Source organism: Eretmochelys imbricata, chromosome 5, assembly GCF_965152235.1.
Source record: "Eretmochelys imbricata isolate rEreImb1 chromosome 5, rEreImb1.hap1, whole genome shotgun sequence".
Taxonomy (NCBI): domain Eukaryota; kingdom Metazoa; phylum Chordata; order Testudines; family Cheloniidae; genus Eretmochelys; species Eretmochelys imbricata.
In genome coordinates this window covers 101,073,612-101,093,841 of record NC_135576.1, presented here as the reverse complement: position 1 = coordinate 101,093,841, position 20,230 = coordinate 101,073,612, and the positions used below count along the sequence as shown (strand labels likewise).

Genomic DNA, 20,230 nt, shown 5'->3' with positions numbered 1-20,230 from the left:
TATTGGTCACACCAATGTTGTATACAAAGGTATACCTCCTTCTTTATATTCCCTGCTTATATATCCAAGGATTGTTTTTGCCCTATACTTTGCTACAGCAGAGCTTAATTTCAACTGGGTGCTCTCGCTTTATTCCAGGATACAGCCTCGCCCTCCCTCCCATCTTGTATCCCCCTACATTGACCTGCTTTGTTCCTTGATTTAGACAGCCAAGTGCAAGGTCACATGTTGTTCAAATGAGCTCACCTTACCAAGCAATTCAGATTGGCCTGTATCAGTAACCTCTTCCCATCATTATTTATCACGTCACTATTTTCAAATTTTACTAGCAATAATATTTTCTTCCAGATCATTGATGAAGATAGTGAATAGCATTGGGCTGAGTGGGACCCCACTAGAAACAACCCATTAGAGGACAACTACCCACTAAAACAGCCATACTGGGTCCGATCAATGCTCCAGCTAGCCCAGTATCCTGCCTTCCGACAGTAGCCAATGCCAGGTGCTTCAGAGGGGATGCACAGAACAGGCAATCATTGTGTGATCCATCCGACATCCACTCCCAGCTTCTCACAATCAGAGGCTAGGGACACCCAGAGCATGGGGTTTCATTCACAATTAACATTTATGAGCTAGCAATTAGTCAGTTTTTATTTTTATTTTGTGTAGATATTTTTAAATCAGTGTCACGTGGAACTAAGCCAAACTTTTGATCTCATCAAAACATCAAGTTTGCTTGACAACACCTATTTTCCATAAAACCATGCTGAGTGGCATTAATTATGCTACAAAACTTTACTTCTTTACTGACTATACCCCATATCAGTCTTTCCATGGTTTTGCCTGGGATCAGTGTCAGGCTAATCGGCCTACAGTTACCTGGGTTCATTTTGTTTGCCCTCTTTTAAAGATCAGTACGACATTAGCTTTTTTCCAGTCCTTTAACTTCCCCAGTCTTCCAAGATTTATTGGAAGTCAACATTAATGGTTCAGATAGCTTCTCTGCCAATTTTTAATGCTCTTGGGTGCAAGTTATCTGGTCAAGCAGTTTCATGCACACCTCAAATGCCTGCTAACTTCAATGGACATTTTGAGTAAAACAATACATCAGATCACATGATGTATGGAATAGGTGGCCTGTAGTATTTCAGGGACCAAAGCTAGAAAATGATGAAGGAAAGTGGACATACTTGCTTCAGAACCCTTAAAATGTCCTCAGAGGAAAGTACAATGAAAATGGACAATCTTCAGATCACTTTAACCTCTCCAGTATTAGGACCAAGTATAGAAATGTAAGACTGGAAGGGACCTCAAGAAGTCATCAAGTCCAGCCCCCTGGGCTGGGGCAGGACTAAGTAAATATAGACCATCCTTGACAGGTCCAACCTGTTCTTAAAAACCTCCAATGATGGGGATTCCACAACAAACACTTACACATGTTGTAATAGTTCCTATTGACTTCAGTGGTACATGTGCTTAAACAAATGTCAACATGATTTTCAGGATTGGGTCTCTATTTGGGAGGATACCAAATTAATTCTAACTTAACCAGCTACTTGCAACACAACTTCCGGATAAAATGCTATTAGCTAATACGTATGTTCTTACTGCCTACTTAAGTTCAAAGCCTGCAGCCAAATGGTCAATGAAAAAAAGAGATACCACCCCCGCTACTTGTTAGCTTCCAAAAATCTTACTGTGTCACCCATCTGGAATCCTTCCCCCACATGTATATGAGGCACTTTCTACCACCACAATCTTCTTTTTGTGGAGGTGAAGAGAGAGGACATGTAAGCAAAGAAAGTTAAAGAAGTTCATAGGAACAGATTTAAAGAGGATTTTTGAAATAAAGATGGAGTGAACATCTTAAACTGCCAAGACCAGAAGTTCAGCATTCTGTTTCCCCTGTGACATACACCAAAAAGAGCAGAAGATTCAGTCTGACTTAGCGAGTCATTTTTTTGTCTTGTCCATTTGGTCTATAAACACTTCAGCACAGGGACCATCTCTTATGTTTGTACATTGACTAGCACAATGGGGCCCCAATCCTGATCTTGAGGCGCTACTGTAATACAAGTAGTTGTATGACACATTATTAAGCAGCTACGGTCCCAACAGGTGTTGCCAACTAAATCACTGCATACAGCTGCTTATATAATATGTCCCCCTTTAACATGTAAGCAGAGTCTCCTTTCTCTGTTACAAGTTGATGGGGCTGGAGGAGTTGGCAGGGCTGAGGGAAACCACCACAACAGCCTCTAAAATCAAATGTTGGCGATACCAAGACAAACTCTGACAAAAGGCAAAACGGCCCCCCAAGCAATTTCATGAGCACTGCCAAAAAAAAAAAAAATAATAATAATAAAAAAATCAATAGCGTATGGACCCACTTTCTGATCAAGTACAATTTACGGGGTATTTAGGTAAGACCACTGCCAGGTTAGAAGGGAGAGATGGGTGTACAAAACACACCAACCATGTTTTTTGTCCCTTGGCTCTTTTCCCAGCACAACTCATAATGCAGTGCTTCTGCAGGTCTTGGATGAAGCTAACTTCCATTCTGCATGCCTGTTGTTGAACACAGATTTTCTGGCAACTGCCTATAACCAGTTCTTGACAGAATTTGGCTTCATCTGGTAGATATTAAAAGTTGTTCCAATATCTCTCTCAGGTATTATGCAGCACCCATTACCCAAGCATCTTAGGATCTCCCAATCTCCATGAGGTAGGAAAGTAATACTACCCTACTTTACAGAGAGGAAGCTAAGGCACAGAGACTTAGGGACATGCTTAAGGTCACACAGGAAGCTGTGGCAGAACAGTGAATTGAACCCACTGCAAAGTTCCAAGACCGTATCCTAACCACTGGACCCCAGTATGTATCTTAGGTGAACATTCAAGGGAGCAAGAATTTTAAGTAGTTTTCAAAAGGTCACAATTCATCATGTCAAAACAGGCAAAAAGAAAACTGGGAAACCTATCACAAGGGAGTTGTGGCTCTGAATGTCTTCTAGGGAGCTGAAAAACATATCACATGAATAACATGTATCAACCTTGGCTATGCTGATCCATTGGACTCTGTGGTGGGCCCATTCCAGGGTGAGGCGGTCTCATACTTGCACTCTTCATGGAGCTACAATGCATGTCTTCAACCATTCCTTTTTCATGCAAGCCATCAATGGACTGCAAAATTAAAAAGAGATTTATACAGAGATATTTCTTTATGAACTTTCAAACTAGTAAGAGAAGTTAAAAGCTTACATAAATATATAAAAAATAGACTAAAATGAGTAAAAACCTCTACATCTTCTTACTGCAAAAGGGTACAGGCGGACTCTTCCTGCCCTAGTCTATTCTAGAGGTAGACCTCTTGGGACAAGAGACCATAACTCAGGGATGTTGGTCGTTGAAAGACCCCTCCCTACCTCTCTTTCTCTTTCCCCTTTCAAGTATTCATTGAGACATCTGGGCAGTTCCAAGCACCACAAACTGAAGGCAAGTAGTACTTGGTACCATCCAATCAGAGAGTTGATCTCGGTGGTCCTTGTTTATAAAGCTGGGAAACAAAGGCCACTTATGAAAGTAAACTCTGTAGCTCAGGATGGAATAAGACTAGTTATTTTAACCCACTATCTTCCTTTTAGTCACTGCTGTAATGGAATATCCCAAATGTCGTCTCTCTTTGAACATGAAGATTCCACTGCAGAAAGCAACCTCTTTTTTCAAATGGTGGCGCCCTCAAGAATCAGTCACTCACTCACCTTCACAACACTTCTCACCTGTATTTGGAGGGTGAGCATGGCCAGGGTTCTGGCCCCATCCCAAACTGGCCAAGACAGGGAAGTCAACTAAGGGTCAGAGAGATAATGCTAGGGGAGAGACTGTAATAGGGGATAGAGGAGAAAAATCCCTCTTCTTTTAAGCTCCATGTCATGGAAGAAAGGCCAAATCAGAGATAAGGGGCTTATGAGCAAAATTAGACATTTGAAAGCAGGAAATCCAACAGGTCACCAGTCAAAAAGATGTATTCCAATCTTTAACTGCATGTGCAGGGCTTGGGGTGAGCAAACCTTTTCAGAGATTCATAGATATTAAGGTCAGAAGGGGCAATTACAATCATCTAGTCTGACCTCCTGCACCATGCACAGAATCTCACCCACCAACTCCTGCAATAAACCTCTCACCTATGTCTGAGCTATTGAAGTCCTAAAATCATAGTTTAAACACTTCAAGGTGCAGAGAATCCTCCAGCAAGTGATCTGTGCCCCATGCTACAGAGGAAGGCGAAAAACCCCCAGGGCCATTTCCAATCTGCCCTGGAGGAAAATTCCTTCCCGACCCCAAATATGGCGATCAGCTGAACCCTGAGCATGTGGGCAAGATTCACCAGCCAGATAGGTTGGCACCTTGCTCTGTCCCCCACCTTCCCGGAATGAGAGAGAGGCTCTCTTTCCTCATGGGCTGAACTCCTGCAATTCTTGTAGGAGCCACCCTGGACACAGCTCTTGCCATCTGCAATTTTTAACTCTCAAAATGTACATGGATTTGTGGGTAATTTTTTTTTTTAATTTGAGAAAAATTAACCTGAGGGAAAACAGACTACTGAAAAAGAATGTAGGAAAAAATTGCAGTAATCTATAAAGAGAGAAAAGGAAAGAAAAAGACAGTGTAAGCATGTCTTTATAGAAAAACTGCTTTATATACAATGTGTTTAATAGAGCTGGCCAAAAATAGTAATATTTTCCACACAAAAAATGCAAAGGAAATGAAGCCACTTTCATTTCACTTACATTTTCACATAATTAACCCTCACCTGAAAATGGGATTTTAGGAAAAAATGACAGAAGGAAAAAAAATTTTTTTTTTTTTTTATTTTGAATCAAATCTCTTAATTTTGAATGAGGAAAATATCTCTTGCAAAAAAAACAGTAGTTAAAGCTATTTTTCATTAAAAAGCTTGGGAAAAAATTCAACTAATCTTTAAGTCTAAAAATCATTTTTGGCTGTTTCTAGCAGAAGAGGGGGAAAAAAAACACAAAGCCCCTCTCCATTCTGAAGTGTGCAGCCCCTTCCCATGCTATGAAGCACCCTCTTCTGGTTTTGGAGAGTTCACCAACATTGAAGAGGACACAGTTCTAGTTGTAGGTAGTCCGTCCACATGTTGCATACAGTTGCTACATTGACCCGTGTAGAGTTGGAGCCAAATTCATCTCTGGTGCAACTACATTAGAGTCAGAGTCACACTGTGGTTGAATTTGAGCCACAGCGTTTTGATGCTGAAGAATCAAAGCTCTAGTCCCAACTTTTCAGGTGGACAAAACATGATTTATACCGGAAATTGGTCTCATCTGCAACACTTGGGTCCATTACAGCATATACTCTGGCGTGACTCGAGTGATTTCACTGTATTATGCTAACAGGCAGCAGCGAGGAAGGTTCCGTGACAGTTAGTAGGTCAGTTAAGAAGAGAGAGCAGAACCAAGGGCCCTTTGAAGAGGTTCCCTCCCCATCCCTAATTTAAAAAAAAGTACTAAAACACAGAAAGAGAGGATTGGTACCAGGGGAGAAAAAAATGTATACAAATGAGAACGCCCCTATGTCAATTACGGAGTGGGGGATTCACCTGCGGAACTGCAAAGTAACTTCATAGTTAAAAGGATGCTTTGGGGTAAAGTGACCCAAAGATTTTTATTATATATTTTTTTTGGTAAAAGAAAAGCTTTTACAAAACCTAAGGCCAACACAAATATTTCCACAACTTTTAAACACCAGGGCAGGGGGAAATCTACAAATGACAGAGGATTTGCCCTGAGTGAATGTAAGCCAAGCATTATGAAAGTGAAATTTACTAGAAACTGATTACCAACACCGGTGAATCTGATTGGTCTATTTTTTAAGTGGGCCAAACTATGAGAAGTTAAGATTAAAACAGCATGAACATTTTTAAAAGGTTAGTTTCAATTATGGTGTTCCTAACGTAAATGAGAAATTTGTACTTTTAAGTACAGTTTTCAACCTGACAGCCTCTATTTATAGAGCAACCCTTAAGAAAAAGTCCCAGAAAATGTAACAGGAGAAGAACCCAATTGGGGTCTACAAAAGTTAAGTAGAGTTACATATCTTTTCTATAGAATCATTTTATAGTTACATAGCAGGAATATAACCAACTCCATATAATGGTTAAAAAAATATCTTACAGAAAGGATCTCTAACCCTACCTCACTCCTACTGGTCCCATACCCATTAAATTATATAAAGACTCTTTTTTCCACAAGGAATTTGTTAAGGAAAAGAGTACATCCTATAACAATGTAATGGTGCTACTCCGCGTTTTGGGGATGGAGATAATATTTCACTAATTATCATAGAAAATAATGAGCATTAGAATTTAAGGCTTTTATTAAATGATCCTTTTTAAACATAGTCACTTTCCATTGTTCTATATGGATAAGCATTTGTGGGGACAGACTGTATGTCACAAATTGTTCTTCTGAAAACTGGGGGAGGCCTCAATTACATGCAGGGCCACATGACATTCCCATTTACAGAATTCATATTTTAGACAATGGCTAAGCTTATGTAATATGTCTTAATTACACTGCCTTTATTGTATGTTTAAGTAACCACATTAATCCACAAGTTACACTGCATCACAATTACCTGAAGATCAAATCTCCTTAGTTTACAAATAAAGAATTTTTTTTTTTTCCTGACAGACCTGCAGCCTCAGCCTGGGATCTGAGAGTCAAGCTGAGTTATTTCTATATATACACTGTCACTAGTGAATAAATTTTCTGCAGGCTAAATGTTGTTCAGTTATATACGTGCCATCAATGTAATTGCACTGGAATAACTGAGGGCATAAATGGAGGACAATGGTGATGCGAACGTAGCCCTGGCCACTGGGTCTTTGCCAACAATTTTGTTGATCGTATATGAGCCAAAGAAGAATCCATTTCACTCTTCCAGAGGTCTGATTCTTCAAGGTTGACAGTAATAAGTTATTTTTTCCCCACTGTTCCAGAGAAGTTAGTTTATTGTATCAGTCTTAACCATAAGTATTATATGTAAATTATTGATTTATAGAAAGAATAAGTTTTCTTGTAGGCAGGATTTCTAGTTGTTGGAATGCATAATTGTTATTTTTCATATCAGCATTGTTATTAAATATACAAACTGTAAGAGTTATGCTTTATTACCACCAACTTAAATAACGGATCAATATTAACATGTGCTTTAATATGTTCTTTTAATTTAGTATGAGGGTTCTATTATTCATCGCAAGTTAATGACGTGTCCAAATGGCAATTGTATGTTTATATTTTATGTGTATAAGTATTTTTTTTTTTAATCTCCACATAGGGATGGGCCAGGCACACGTTCTCCAGCAGAACATTTCTATGGCACTTTTTCTCACTAGTAACATATTGTTGCATTTGATCATAACTGTGAAGAGTCATGTTAGCTTACACAATACCAACCACTACTGACTGGTATCACAAATAGGTGACATGATGCTGAATTAGCTGGCACAATGCTGGATATGATATTCTTTTGGAAGTTTTATCCCAGGTCCTAAGTGCCTAAGGAGCCCAAATCTCACTGGCTTGCAGTGAGACTCAGGGTATGTGCACAAATCGAGAACTGTATACGGACTAGCAGTCTACCCAAGCTAGCTCAGATCTAGCCAGCATGAGTAACAATAACAGTGAACACAGTGCAAGGTTTCAGAGCAGGTTAGTGAGACAACTATGTAGCCAGGAGATATACCAGGCTTACACTACCCATGTTGAAGCCCGTGCTGTACTGTCTGTACAGCTATTGTTACCAAAGCTAGCAGGATTTAAGATAGCTCAGATAGGACAGTCTTTGCTGTTTAGACATCCTCTACAGCTCCCAAGTGCCTAAGTCACTTTTGAAAAATGAGACTTAGATGCTTCTAAAAATTTTACCCCTGGTCTGTGCCAATCAGTCACCATTGTTTCAGCTATCTAGACTCTCCACAATCATGATCACACACACAATAAAATTTTCTAGCAAAGACAAGCCTAAAGATGCCTGGGACAGCAGATCTGCTACTGTGGTCCAGAAGAGAAAAAACAACAGAAACTCCTTCCTCTCCTGTGAAATTCCTGAGCTCTACAGAAGAGGAGGGCATGGAATTTGTGTGGTGAATGCTCTTTCAGCATTTTAAAAAGCCACTACTAGGCGACCAGGAGGGGGTTGGGGCAAATTTAGAAGTTAGAGACACATTGTGAACCAAAAAAATCGATGGAAATGGAATCTGTAACTGCTCTTCTGCTGAACTGCAGATGCTTTCCCTCTTTTGTGTGTGCCTCAGGACCTCTCAGGAGACAAGCAGCAATCAGAGATGGGGGGAAGCTAGGCAAGCAGCCCAGGAGCCCTTTGGAGTTCAGCAGGGCACTGACAGCAAGGGGCACTACATTGACACTGCAGTCATTGAAACTACAGACACAAGTTTGTAAACAGTGTTTGTGGAGAGAAACAGATTAGAGCTCAGCTAATTTAATGCTTCAAGTTTTATGTGCATAAAATGTAAGCACTGAACTGACTAAGCCCTACATCAGCTTGCCTCTTCAAACATGAAGATTTCAGAAGGTTTTACAATCAAGGACGCTCCAGCAACCAGTGACCTGCCATGCTCTTAAACTCCACAGGGCCCTGGCCCCGGGGTTTCTCTCCCCCCAGGTGGTGTTTGTTTTATGAATGTTTTAATGACAGTTTTTCATGCCAAAGATTTTAGCCAATGTCATGTCCTTGTTGATAACTTTAAATGGCATCCTCACTGACAATGATCCAGTCAGCAGGAAAGCTGATAACTTCACTTCAAAATGTTTTTCCTTCAAAACTATCACATGCACTGTCATGAGCATCCAAACATGGAAATTGGGGCAGCTGAAGAGGTTTCCACTTCTGGAGAATTTAAAAAAAAAAATTAAAAGTTTTCTTTAAAGGGGTAACTTTTTAAGTTGTAATTTGAAAACTGTTCTATCTACCCCTAATTGAGAGCACAATTCTAATTCCCCTCAGAAAGAGTGACCAAAATAAGTCATACTTAAAACATTTTACAGGAGCAAAACATAGGGTCTCTATATGGGAAACTAAGCCTGACAGGTGAAGCTTTATTGCAACCTTAATGCCATAATAACTTTGCTGCATAATTAGAGGTTGGAACACATGGGAGAAAGTTTCAGGAAGAAATCTCAGACACAAATATTTTCAGACAGCAATGACTGAGCAAGGTATTTAAGCACATGTATAACTATAAGCTCATAATCCCCACTGAGGTCAGACTAGTCACCTGCTTTAAGTTACACATACATTCAAGTGTTTTAATGAGCTGGAGTTTATGTAAGTTAACTTGGAAATAAAAATTTTCATCAGAGTGGAAGTTCTTTAAGCATAAGCCCTTAAGAGGCAAGAATTCCATTTTCATGAAGTTTCCTTCTGCAATAATAAAACAAAAAGGGAGAAAAATCCACTAAAATGCACTATGGAAGCAAAACATTTCCAAATGGACTTTTAAATAAGGAGTCTGCTCTACGATGTAATGTGTGGTATAATTAGAAAGATTGCCAGGCTGGCCTTGTGATGCTCCATATTTATTCTCTAGTAAGGACTCTACCATGTCAAAATGTGTGCTGTTTACATGTCAGGTGACTATTTGTTTAACTGCCAGCAACTGCAGGCTTGAACTGATGTCTGAAAAAAAAATAAAAACATGCTCTGCGCAATCTGAATTGTGCATCATCTCCAGTAATAAAGATGGAATCAGAATTTAGTTGGTAGTTTCACTGGTGAGCCACAAAATAGAATACAGGGCTGCAGACAATATAAAAGTATGCTTTTATCAGTAGCTGTAACTATGAGAAACATAGTGCTCACTTGCAGATACAATTACCTTGTGCATTTGGTGCATGCCCTCCTGTGGATAATCAGTGGGCCCCATGCTAGGCATTGAATGTGGAACACTAGGTGGTCCAGGACTCGGTCCCATCATGCTGTGTACTGAACCTGGAGAGGGTCCTGGTCCTGGGCTAGGTCCTAGAATTGGTCCAGGTGATGGGCCTGGCCCCGGGGAAGGGCCAGGATGAGGCATTGCGCCAGGATCTGTTGGCGTGGACATCTATATTCCGTCCCTTTTCCGATCAACAGAGCAGCTCTAATTTCAAAAAGAAACAAAACAGTATTTCTTACATAACATGAGGGTTAGTGGAGTATAGTCAGTAAGAAAGTATGCTTGATTAAACAATTTTTTTGACTAGCATCAGACACACAGGTGACTTGTCATCAGCAGAAAATGCTTCAATGATCCTTAGTGTGATGCAGCAATTTGCCCATCCTTCAGAAAGGTCATTGGAAAACTAGAAAAATGAGACAGTTCAGGCAGGTTCTGGATATATTTATAAATCATTCACAGAAGCAAGGTGGATAAAAATCAGCAATTTTTTAAATTAAAAATTGGATTTTATTTATTTAAATTAAATACAGGTTTATTAAAATGAACCTATTTACAATTTAATTTAAATTGACAATCTATTACAATCATTTAAATACAAAAATATCAAGCAGTTTATGTTTGCTGCCAACATTTAAAAAAAGTAAAAATACTGAACTGATCAAAGTCACTGGCTAAGCACCCAGAGCCATAGTTTGTTGAAGTGCTAAACCAGCTTCTGACAGCAGTAGCCTCTTCTGCAGGTGCAGACAGAATATTTCTCCAGTTTATTCAACTAGTTCAGTTCAATGACTAGTTCCTTCAAAGTTAAGAAACCAATTTGGAGTTGAAAAATTAAGAGAACTTGTTTTCTCCTTCCAGTCTATAAATAAAAACTGAGTGTGAAAGGATGAGATCTACTAGTTCTAAAATTTTCAAGGACAGGGTGACTAGAAACAATCAGTTCAATTCACAAACTACAGATAAGTTTTGTTTAATAAATCAGTTAATTTTAAATGCAAAACACATTTTCATAAACTTTTCTTTTATGCATCCAGCACATTTAAGGTACTTTATGTCATGAAAAAAATGTGCATTTTAAATTATTTGGATGGAAATTCAAATTTAAACCTTGACACAAAATGATTACCTTTTTATTTACAGTGATTTACTAGATACTGCACCATTCACTATTTTCTAACAAGTATAAAAATTGTAAAAATAATATAATATTAAGTGACATAATTGCTCAACTAAATGTGTATAGATATAGATTTATCCTCCTGATTAGCAAAAAGCAGCACTAAATTCAGTGTAACGTCATACTTAGTTGTAAATCAACATGTTTGAGCGGTTATCAACCAATAAGAATCAACCTTTAGGAAAATAACTGAAAAGTACAAATGCAAAACACAATTAAAACTGATAAATTAAATCAATGTTTCCTGCTTGCTGATTTAAATCATAATTAAAATCAGTAACTTAAATCAAAATAACTTAAATCATTCCATCCTGCACAGAACAGCGTATTTGATAGGCTACAGGAAACAACACCTGGAGAATACAAATATAAGTAACTTAAATCACTAACACCAATTTATATCACATGGAGTTAGAGGGAAGATTGTTAAAGGCACGAAGGACACTTAGGGCTCGTCTATACTAAAATCGCCACATCTCTCCCATCGGCATAGTAACTCCACCTCCCCGAGCAGCCGTAGCTATGTTGGTGGGAGAGCTTCTCCCGCCGAAACAGCACTAGCCACACTAATGCTTAGGTCGGTGTAACTTACATCACTGGTGGCGGGGTGGTGGTGGGGGTATTCACAACTCTGAGCAACATAAGTTCTACTAAAGTAAATGCTAGTATGTACAAGCCCTTAGGCATCTAACTCACATCTGTGTCTTTTGAAAATCTCTCCCTACGTGCCTCAGAAGTGATTGGGGTGAAATTCTTACTTATAAAAATAATAATGCACAAAAAATTAAGGATTTTATGAATATAAAATCTTTACATTAGACAGATTTAAAAAAAAACACACACACAAGACATTAATTTAGGACTTTTATTACCTCAGTGTGCAATAGTGATATCAAGTGAAATACACAAAGGACAGACTGCTCTGGAGCGAAAAGAGAGTTGTAATTCACTTGAGGGGTTCTGTTGATGTCAGAAACCATGAGAATGCAGCTCATATGACTTATAAAATGACAAGAGCCCAGAGAATGAATTAGAAGCCCTCAAACTCGCTGGAGAGCCAACCATTTTATTTATTTCTGTGTATTTAACAAAATAAATGGAAACAGGATACAAGTTGGGATCATTCTTCATCTCTCTCACACTTAAGAGTTTTGTCAGTGTCCAACATTTAGAACTTTTAGTTCACCAGTGTCAATGAAAGACTCATGTAATGCAAGAACATGGATGTCCTCTAAGTCAATGAAAGGAAATGATAGGTCATTCCCTTTCATGGTTTGCCAAGAAATAATAATAATTAACTAAAACTACAACAAAAAAAATTACTTATTTCTAAATCAGGTGCTTTAAAAATAATAATTCTTGTTTTACCGTATGGCATCAAAATACAGTAGAGTTAACAGAGTTCTGCATGAAGAGTGGACAGGTCAGGAGACTGATAATGGGACACAGAAACTTTCATCTCCCAGATCTAGAGCCAAAGACATGCAAACTAAGCCATAACACAACCTCATTATCCTCTAGTGGCTGTTCAGTGATGTATATGAAATAAGTCATCTTGACCCAGTTACTAGAGGACAGGTGTAAACCATCATCATAACTGGCTTCTCTACTGGTTCTGCTAGTTGGTTGCCAAGGACTGAATGTACATAAAAAAGAAAACTATCCTACAGTCATTCCACTAGGTTAGACAGGAGGCCTGAAGGCAAGGCAGGATGGGGATGGATACACTCCTGGCTGTTCCCTATTGCTTCTGTTCTGTGCACATGGAATTTGAAATTTACAGTATTGACAATCTTGCTCCTTTCAACAAGCTGTGTGTTCACAAAACCAAATATTGCAAATAAGAAAAAGGTCTTCTACATTGAGAGCATTCCCTGATTTCTCCCCATTAACCTAGGTGTTGTCAGGAGTCAAAAAACTTTTCACAAGCTTTTATTTATAAACTCTCTACTGTTATGTTTCATTTTTTTCATGAATGAAAATAACATTTCATTATTTATTTATTTCTCTACTTTTAGTCAAGGCAACAAATTGGAACAAGTGCTGTTGAACTCACTTAAAATAAACTATCTTGGGAGCCCACTCCTTGCAGAATGAGACAGTGATACCTCTGAAGCTTTACTCTTCAAAACAAAAGATAACAACAGAACACCACAGGGCCTAATTAGTCCCCCTGCAATCCCTTGGCATCCCCACAAAAGGAATCATGTTTTTAAATGATCGCAACTGTATACAGCTTCTCAGAGGTCTGCAATAAGACTGTTCTTGGAATCAAAGACATTTCCACACAGCAAAAAGAGATTTTAAGGGATATTTACCATGCTGAAATGTAGAGCAGCATTACAAAGACCCTTTTATAGTTGTCCCCCTATATCATGGAAGTCAAACACATTTTAACAAGGTAAAACCTAGCAGCATCACCACCATTAAGGCTGCATTTAACAGAAACTATGCAATCAATGTGAAAGTACAATAAATATTTTCATTGCACAACATCCTGAAATCCAATATCTCAGGCATTACTTGTACCTAAACCTGTTCATTAGAAGAGATATTGAACACTCCCTTTATATGCATATTTATTTCAAACTTAATTTTGAGTTTTCATAAAAATTAACTGGCCTCAGTTACAGCTTCATGTAAACGGCAAGGTAATTTATATGTACATTAGAAAGTTCATGTAAGCGAACTTGGAAGATTTAACATTCATTTCTAATGAGGTACCAACTGCCTAAGCTGTAAAAACAATCGCTACTGGGGTGAATCCTGCCTGCCTTACTCCAGATCAAGCCCTTTAGTTTTATTTCTGTTAAGAGGGATAAACTCACCCAATCTTCTAAGATAACATTGTGGAATCTTCTTAAACCAATTTATATTCAGAGATTTTATTTTACAAAGAACACAATTCTTCTATACCAAGCAGTAAATTATAAGAGCTAACTTCTTGGAGGAATGTAAAAAAATAAATGACTATGGCTATGAGCCAGCAGCAAGTTCTGCCTGAGGGTCCACAGGATTTAATAGAGGTGGTGGTCCAAACTATTTTCTGCGTCAGAAGTGGTCTACAAAATGAAAAAGCAGTGTGCCACTCTATAAACCAGAGGAGTTTATACACTATTCTATCAAATGAGGATCTGTTAATAAGGCAAAACTGTAAAAAAGATTATGGCTTAATAGGTTTCAAAAATATGTGGGGTGTATGTTTAGTGGGATCATCAAAGGAGCTTAAAGAGTCTTAGGTGGCCAACTTTAAACTCCTCTGAAAAAATCTCAGACTCAATTCAAAAGCAAAATTTCACCAAGAGATACCAACTACAATGTTGGCAGAGTGTGGGTCAAATTATGTCCAGATTACAGCAGCATATCTCTGGCTAGCATTTGGCCATGTGTATTTAGATAAGTAAACAAAAGAACACTGTCATAGTCAGTCTTGGTCAATTAGTTTGGACGGGGAATTTACTTACTTACAGAAATGAGAAGAGCATTTGCAATAGTGTTTTAAGAATTATATTAAAAAATCAACACGTTTCCCCTGACCCATATAGTCAGAACTAAGTGCCCAATCTTGCAGTCCTCACAAGCCAAAATATTACACTGGCTTCAAGGAAAGTTTGCATCTGTTTTTGAATTGAATCCCTTTACATCAAAGAGATAGTTCCCCTGAGCCAATGGCTCATCAGGTGGAGATGAGTAAGGCACTTCAGTTTCATAACCAACAGTACTCCAGCTAGTGATGTGGCCAGCATCACATCCGACTGCCTTCGGCAACCCTAATGGATCAGTTACCTATTTTGCAGCTATGTGAACTCGAAGTGGCCTTTCAGTGTGAGACTGAGTGAGACACAAAGCCACAACCTTCAGGATTGAAGTCAAGCACCTTAACCACTCAACCACGATACCTTTGCATCAGGGTCCTCAAATTCCTACCAGGGAGAGCACAAAACTGCATGGACTGCAGACACAGGAAGGGCTCTGCTGGGTCCATATGTTTGTGGGAGAGAGAGTCCCCCTTGTGTATGGAAGAGGATAGAATGGCATGTGGCATCTCTCCGTATGCGGACCGAGGGAGAAAGCAATCTGGCTTTCTTTCCCACACCTATATGGGCCTAGGAGATCCTTTTCTGTGTCTGCAGTCTATACTGGGGGAGCAGGTGGTGACTGGGCTCATCCTGGGAAAGCATGCTATCCTCCTTCCTGATATTACATTATCTGAATCTGCCACAGGCAGACCCAGGAAGGAGTTCATGTCAGTGTGGCTCCAATTAAGCTACATGGGGATGGGAGATGAGGGAAAGCCCATGGGATCCAGAGCTAAGGCAAAAGACCTCCTGGGGATCTGCTAGTTTTGTGACAAGATCATACAGCCTTTTCTGGACCAGTCATTGTTGAGTGGGGTGCAGAATGTTCGTATTCTGTAGAATTTGAATGAGCTATCAGGGCCAGATAAATACCTTGACCACAAAATGTTTGACCCTACTGCTTTGTGTGCATCCAGAAGACTTCACTGAGGTGTTTGTAACAGGGTGGCTGGGAAAGCCTAGGGCAGGGGTTGTCAATTATTTTTTGTCAAGGTCCAAATTTCTTGGTCAAGGTATAAGTCAAGATCTAGAGAAAAGAATAATAATGATAATAAGTAAATAAAAAGATTTCGGGATCTGTTTAAAATTGTCTAGTGGTCTGGATTTGGCCTGCAGTCCGTCTATTGACTACCCCTGGCCTGATTACAGGACACCTAGGTTGAGTCAAGTGATCCCAATGCAAAAGTCAGCAGGAAGCCACAGGGGTGGGGGTTCCTACAGTGAGAGAACTGCAGAGTGAAGCTGCAGGGAAAGAGGGTCTCCTCCAGTGGTCCCTGAGGAAAAGAGAGTTCCTCAGGATGAAGGGGCTGTGCCCATCTTAAGCTTGAGTGGAAGATATTGTGTGTGCGTGTGAACTTTGTTAATTTAATAAAACATCCAGGCCTTAAGAAGAGCTCTGACTGAAAGAGAGAGTGTGGAGTTTGTTACAGGAGCCCTGGTGAAGGGGAAAACAAGGGCAGGGCACAGCAGAGGCACCTCTAGCCACGAGGGGGGCACACAGTCATCCCTGTTACAAGTGCTCTTGGTTGCTAAATATTACTAAACAATACATAAAGAACAATGCAGAAGTTTCATTGGTATTTGCGTGCCCACTGGTTTGATTTTTAAACACCGATAGCAGCTGAGCACATTGCAGAATGCATACAGAACCACATTAAGTTAAATAGTCCACACCGAATGTCTCAAATAGCTCTCACCCCCTAGTGCCCTAACCAAGCATAAACCTGGAGTTACTCATATTAAGCAAATGGTTGACCAACATATAGGTGTTTCATTATGCTCTGAAGGTAAAAAAATCTGGTGGACCAAAGTAAAAAAAATCCTTAGCCAAGAATGCCTCTACCTCCAAATCCCCAACATATCTGTCTGCTGATCTCATTTGGAATGATGGCCTTTGAGGTAGCCAGATCTAAACCATTTAGGGCTTTATCTATTAGAAACAACACTGAATTACTCCAGAAGCAGAGTGGAAGCTACTACAGTTCACAGAATAGAGGTGTAGTATGGGCTTGTAAAGTGTAGTATGCAATCCACTCTAAGGGCTTGTCTACACATGAACTTATTCTGGGATAAGGTAGGGTATGAATTTAAACCACTATAGTTGTTATACTGGTGTACCTTCCCAGGTAGACACACTTATTCTTGTACAAGAGAGCCTTTTTCCAGGTTAGCTTATGTGGCTTTCTAAGCAGTTTAAGCTAAACCAGAAAAAGCCACTCATACCAGAATAAGTGTCTACCTGGGGAGTTATAACATCCTGGGCAAACAAGCCCAAAGAAGGCATGCTTCTATATTCTACCCTAGGTGACGCTCTGAGGTGGCCTTTAACATTAACCATAGATAGTGAACAACGTAGTATTACCACCTAGAGTTAACAGAGGCATGGGTGCTTGTTGCTGTTCCACATCAGGGAAAGGTTGCAACATCTTGGCTAGATCCAAATGAAATAAGCAGAGCATGCCAAAGTATTACATGGGTATCCAAGAATAGTTGGGCACCCCAAAGGACCCAGAGACTGCAGACCACTTTTTCATAGGACAGCTATACTCTAGCAACAGACAAAGCAACCACACATATTTTCAATCCCTCTAGTTGTTGCCTCTCACCAGCAAACAGAACCTTGATCTTTTCCAGACTGAGTCAATCTAGATTGGGTCTCATCCAGATAACGCAGAGCAAGGAATCTGGACCATGAGGATCTCATGGAAAGACAAAGCAGAGCTGAGTGACAGCAACATGCTGACAGCACTGTAGCCCAGAGTGCCTCACAATGTTAGGATGTTACAATATTCTGATGTTATCTATTGGGATATAATGACCATTCAACCCATCTCCAGATTGAAGTCATGGCCAGCAGGTGCTTTTAAAAGATACAACAGAAAAGCAGGATACTTTGTTACTGAAAGCAGAAAACAGGGGTGCACCCTTTCTGTGTCAACAGGGAAAAAAGAATTGCATTACTAACTTTTCATAACATTTGCTTAATTTTTGTAAGTAAAAAAGTCACATTGTATAACTGAAACCAAAAAATTCCAAAAATTCAAATCAGGAAGTAATGAAGGCAACACATTATAAAATAAAATGAATGAACCATGATTAAAAATAATTCCAGTGAATTATGCATCTGTTAAATTCTTATAAAATACCACAGCATTAGACAACATCTAATAGAACACTAATATTGTTGTTTAATCACAAGTGAGCAATTCTGTGAAAAAAGGGTACATAGAACATTACAAACCAGTAAAGGTGAAGGACCAGATCATTAACTCATGGAAACAAGTGTATTTTCATTTATGTCAGTGGAACTAGACACATTTACACCAGCTCAGGATCTCGCTTCACATATTTAAGTAATTCGTGACAAAGAACACTTTTGGAAGGCAACTTGCAGTTTGGAGTACAAACCAGAGGAGTGAGAAATAAGTCCCACTGAACTGCCTATCCTGATGCTAACTAAGATCAGGTCTCAGAGTGGTAGCCGTGTTAGTCTGTATCAGCAAAAAGAACAAGGAGTACTTGTGGCACCTTAGAGACTATCACATTTATTTGGGCATAAGCTTTTGTGGGCTAAAACCCACTTCATCAGATGCATGCAGTGGAAAATACAGCAGGAAGAGAGAGAGAGACACACACACACACACACACCCCATGAAAAATGCGGATTGCCATACCAACTCTAACGAGACTAATCAATTAAGGTGGGCTATTATCAGCAAGAGAAAAAAAACTTTTGTAGCGCTAATCAGGATGGCCCATTTCAAACAGTTGACAAGAAGGTCTGAGTAACAGAAGGGGAAAAATTATGCCCAAATAATCTGTTAGTCTCTAAGGTGCCATAAGATCAAGTTCTCTCCCCAGCAAGTCTGCATGTAGAGTTAGTAGCACTCTTCAGTGCTACACGTGTAGATTGTACTCTGTTTAGGAGGACTGAAGACTGACTCAAGGCTTTGCTGATTGGTTAGGGATTAAATTACTATACTGTGACCTTTTCTACAGGCATTAATCACAGTTATTGAATGTCCTCTTCATGTCAGATTCTGAAGAACACAAACTATCCATTATGCGGTGGGAGAGGAAAAACAAATCATTGTATTATTTAGGGGCACAGATTGACCTCATCTTCACGGGGGGGGGGGGAAAAGGTGTGTTCTTAACCCAAGTTATCTAACTCAAGGTAAAATCCTAGTGAAGACAAGGCAGTTTGTAGTTTTCATATGAATATCTAACTCACACACTGAGCTACCTGAGTCAGGTTAAGAACACACCTTCTTTCCTAGTGAAGACATAGGCTGTTTGAGGTGATGTGTACCCCCAAATATTTTTAACATTATAGTTAGATATCCCAGGCTTTGAAAATCTGGTTTTGCAATAGCCCCTTCTACCCTACAAGGATAAAAAAGAAAGAAGATGGAGGGGGAGGAGAGAGACTTTTGAATGAGGAAGAGGGGACTTTAAATGTGTCAGACAAAAAAATTCCATTCACATCCCCAATTTCATTGTCATGTCATGTTTGCAAACTACCAAACTTGTGTGTTAAAATGAGGGCTTGCTCCACAATGTTCCATTCTCTATTTTATCTTGCTAATGAGTCATAAACTTCTGCCTGCCACCATTTTCATGACAAGTGATCTTTATGTCACAATCCTGTGTTTATTATTTCAGTGGGGGAATCAACCAGAAAGAAGAAATTGCACTGAGGTGGGTGGAGGTCTAGGAGGCTTTCTTTTCATGAAATCCTCATCAATAGCAGCAAAAATACACAAAAACAGTGTTTAATGATTTGTGGCAGGCATACTCATTTGTTCTCTAGTGACAATTCCCCTTTAAAAAGGGATCACATCAATATTATTAATCAGGACCATAATTTGAGAAAGAGTGCAGACTTTTTTTTTAAAGTTATTACTGTGCACCTTCTGATCTTAACTTCAAACAAAAACTGAAAATAAGATATTTTCGGATATTAATTTTAGTTAGACTTCTGTCAAGAATATATTAAATAGAATTCCAACATTCACAATATAAAAGTGCTAGCTGGGTTACTTCTTTCTTGTCAATCTCAAGCTCAGGTATTGGTCAAAGCACTTTTCAAACTTGACGAAAAATGCTCATAGACCACTTTAGAAATGAATAAAAGAAAAAGATCTAAGACTGCTTTGAACACATTCTTGTGGAGCATATTTTCTATGAAATACCATAGTAATGCCAGTCCTGAAGCTGAGACATAACTCATAAGAGAGATACTGTATTTAACAAAGCATTACCTTCACCTCTGTCAAGTCCACATGTGTCTCACGATATGCCTAACTTTGAATTTATTTAAAAATGCTCATTACTGGTATGATCTTTTTGCCTCATACTGCTGATTGTTACATATGGGCATAAAACCTGTCTCTAATCCTGTCCTTTTGGTACATCATTTTTTTTCTTTGATTAACAAAGAAAAAAAGTCAATGAGAATAATAGGGCAATTAGGTTCCCAAAGAGAAAGTG

At 39.2% G+C, this 20,230-nt stretch overlaps 1 protein-coding gene across 5 annotated transcripts in view; it reads right to left on the bottom strand.

The window, feature by feature from the left end:
* The window catches only part of SMARCA2 (SWI/SNF related BAF chromatin remodeling complex subunit ATPase 2), a 185,870-nt gene that overhangs the window by 162,458 nt on the left and 3,182 nt on the right, over nt 1-20,230 (bottom strand). For 3 of the 5 annotated variants that reach the window (XM_077817613.1, XM_077817615.1, XM_077817614.1), the window contains exons 2-3: nt 9,923-10,183; nt 3,054-3,183 (exon numbers count right to left, since the gene is read on the bottom strand). The exons of the other annotated variants lie outside the window; for them this stretch is intronic. In XM_077817613.1, the coding sequence (XP_077673739.1) occupies nt 3,054-3,183; nt 9,923-10,147 (355 nt within the window). In that variant the 5' untranslated portion in view covers nt 10,148-10,183. The remainder of the gene's footprint in view (nt 1-3,053; nt 3,184-9,922; nt 10,184-20,230) is intronic. 5 annotated transcript variants of the gene reach the window in all.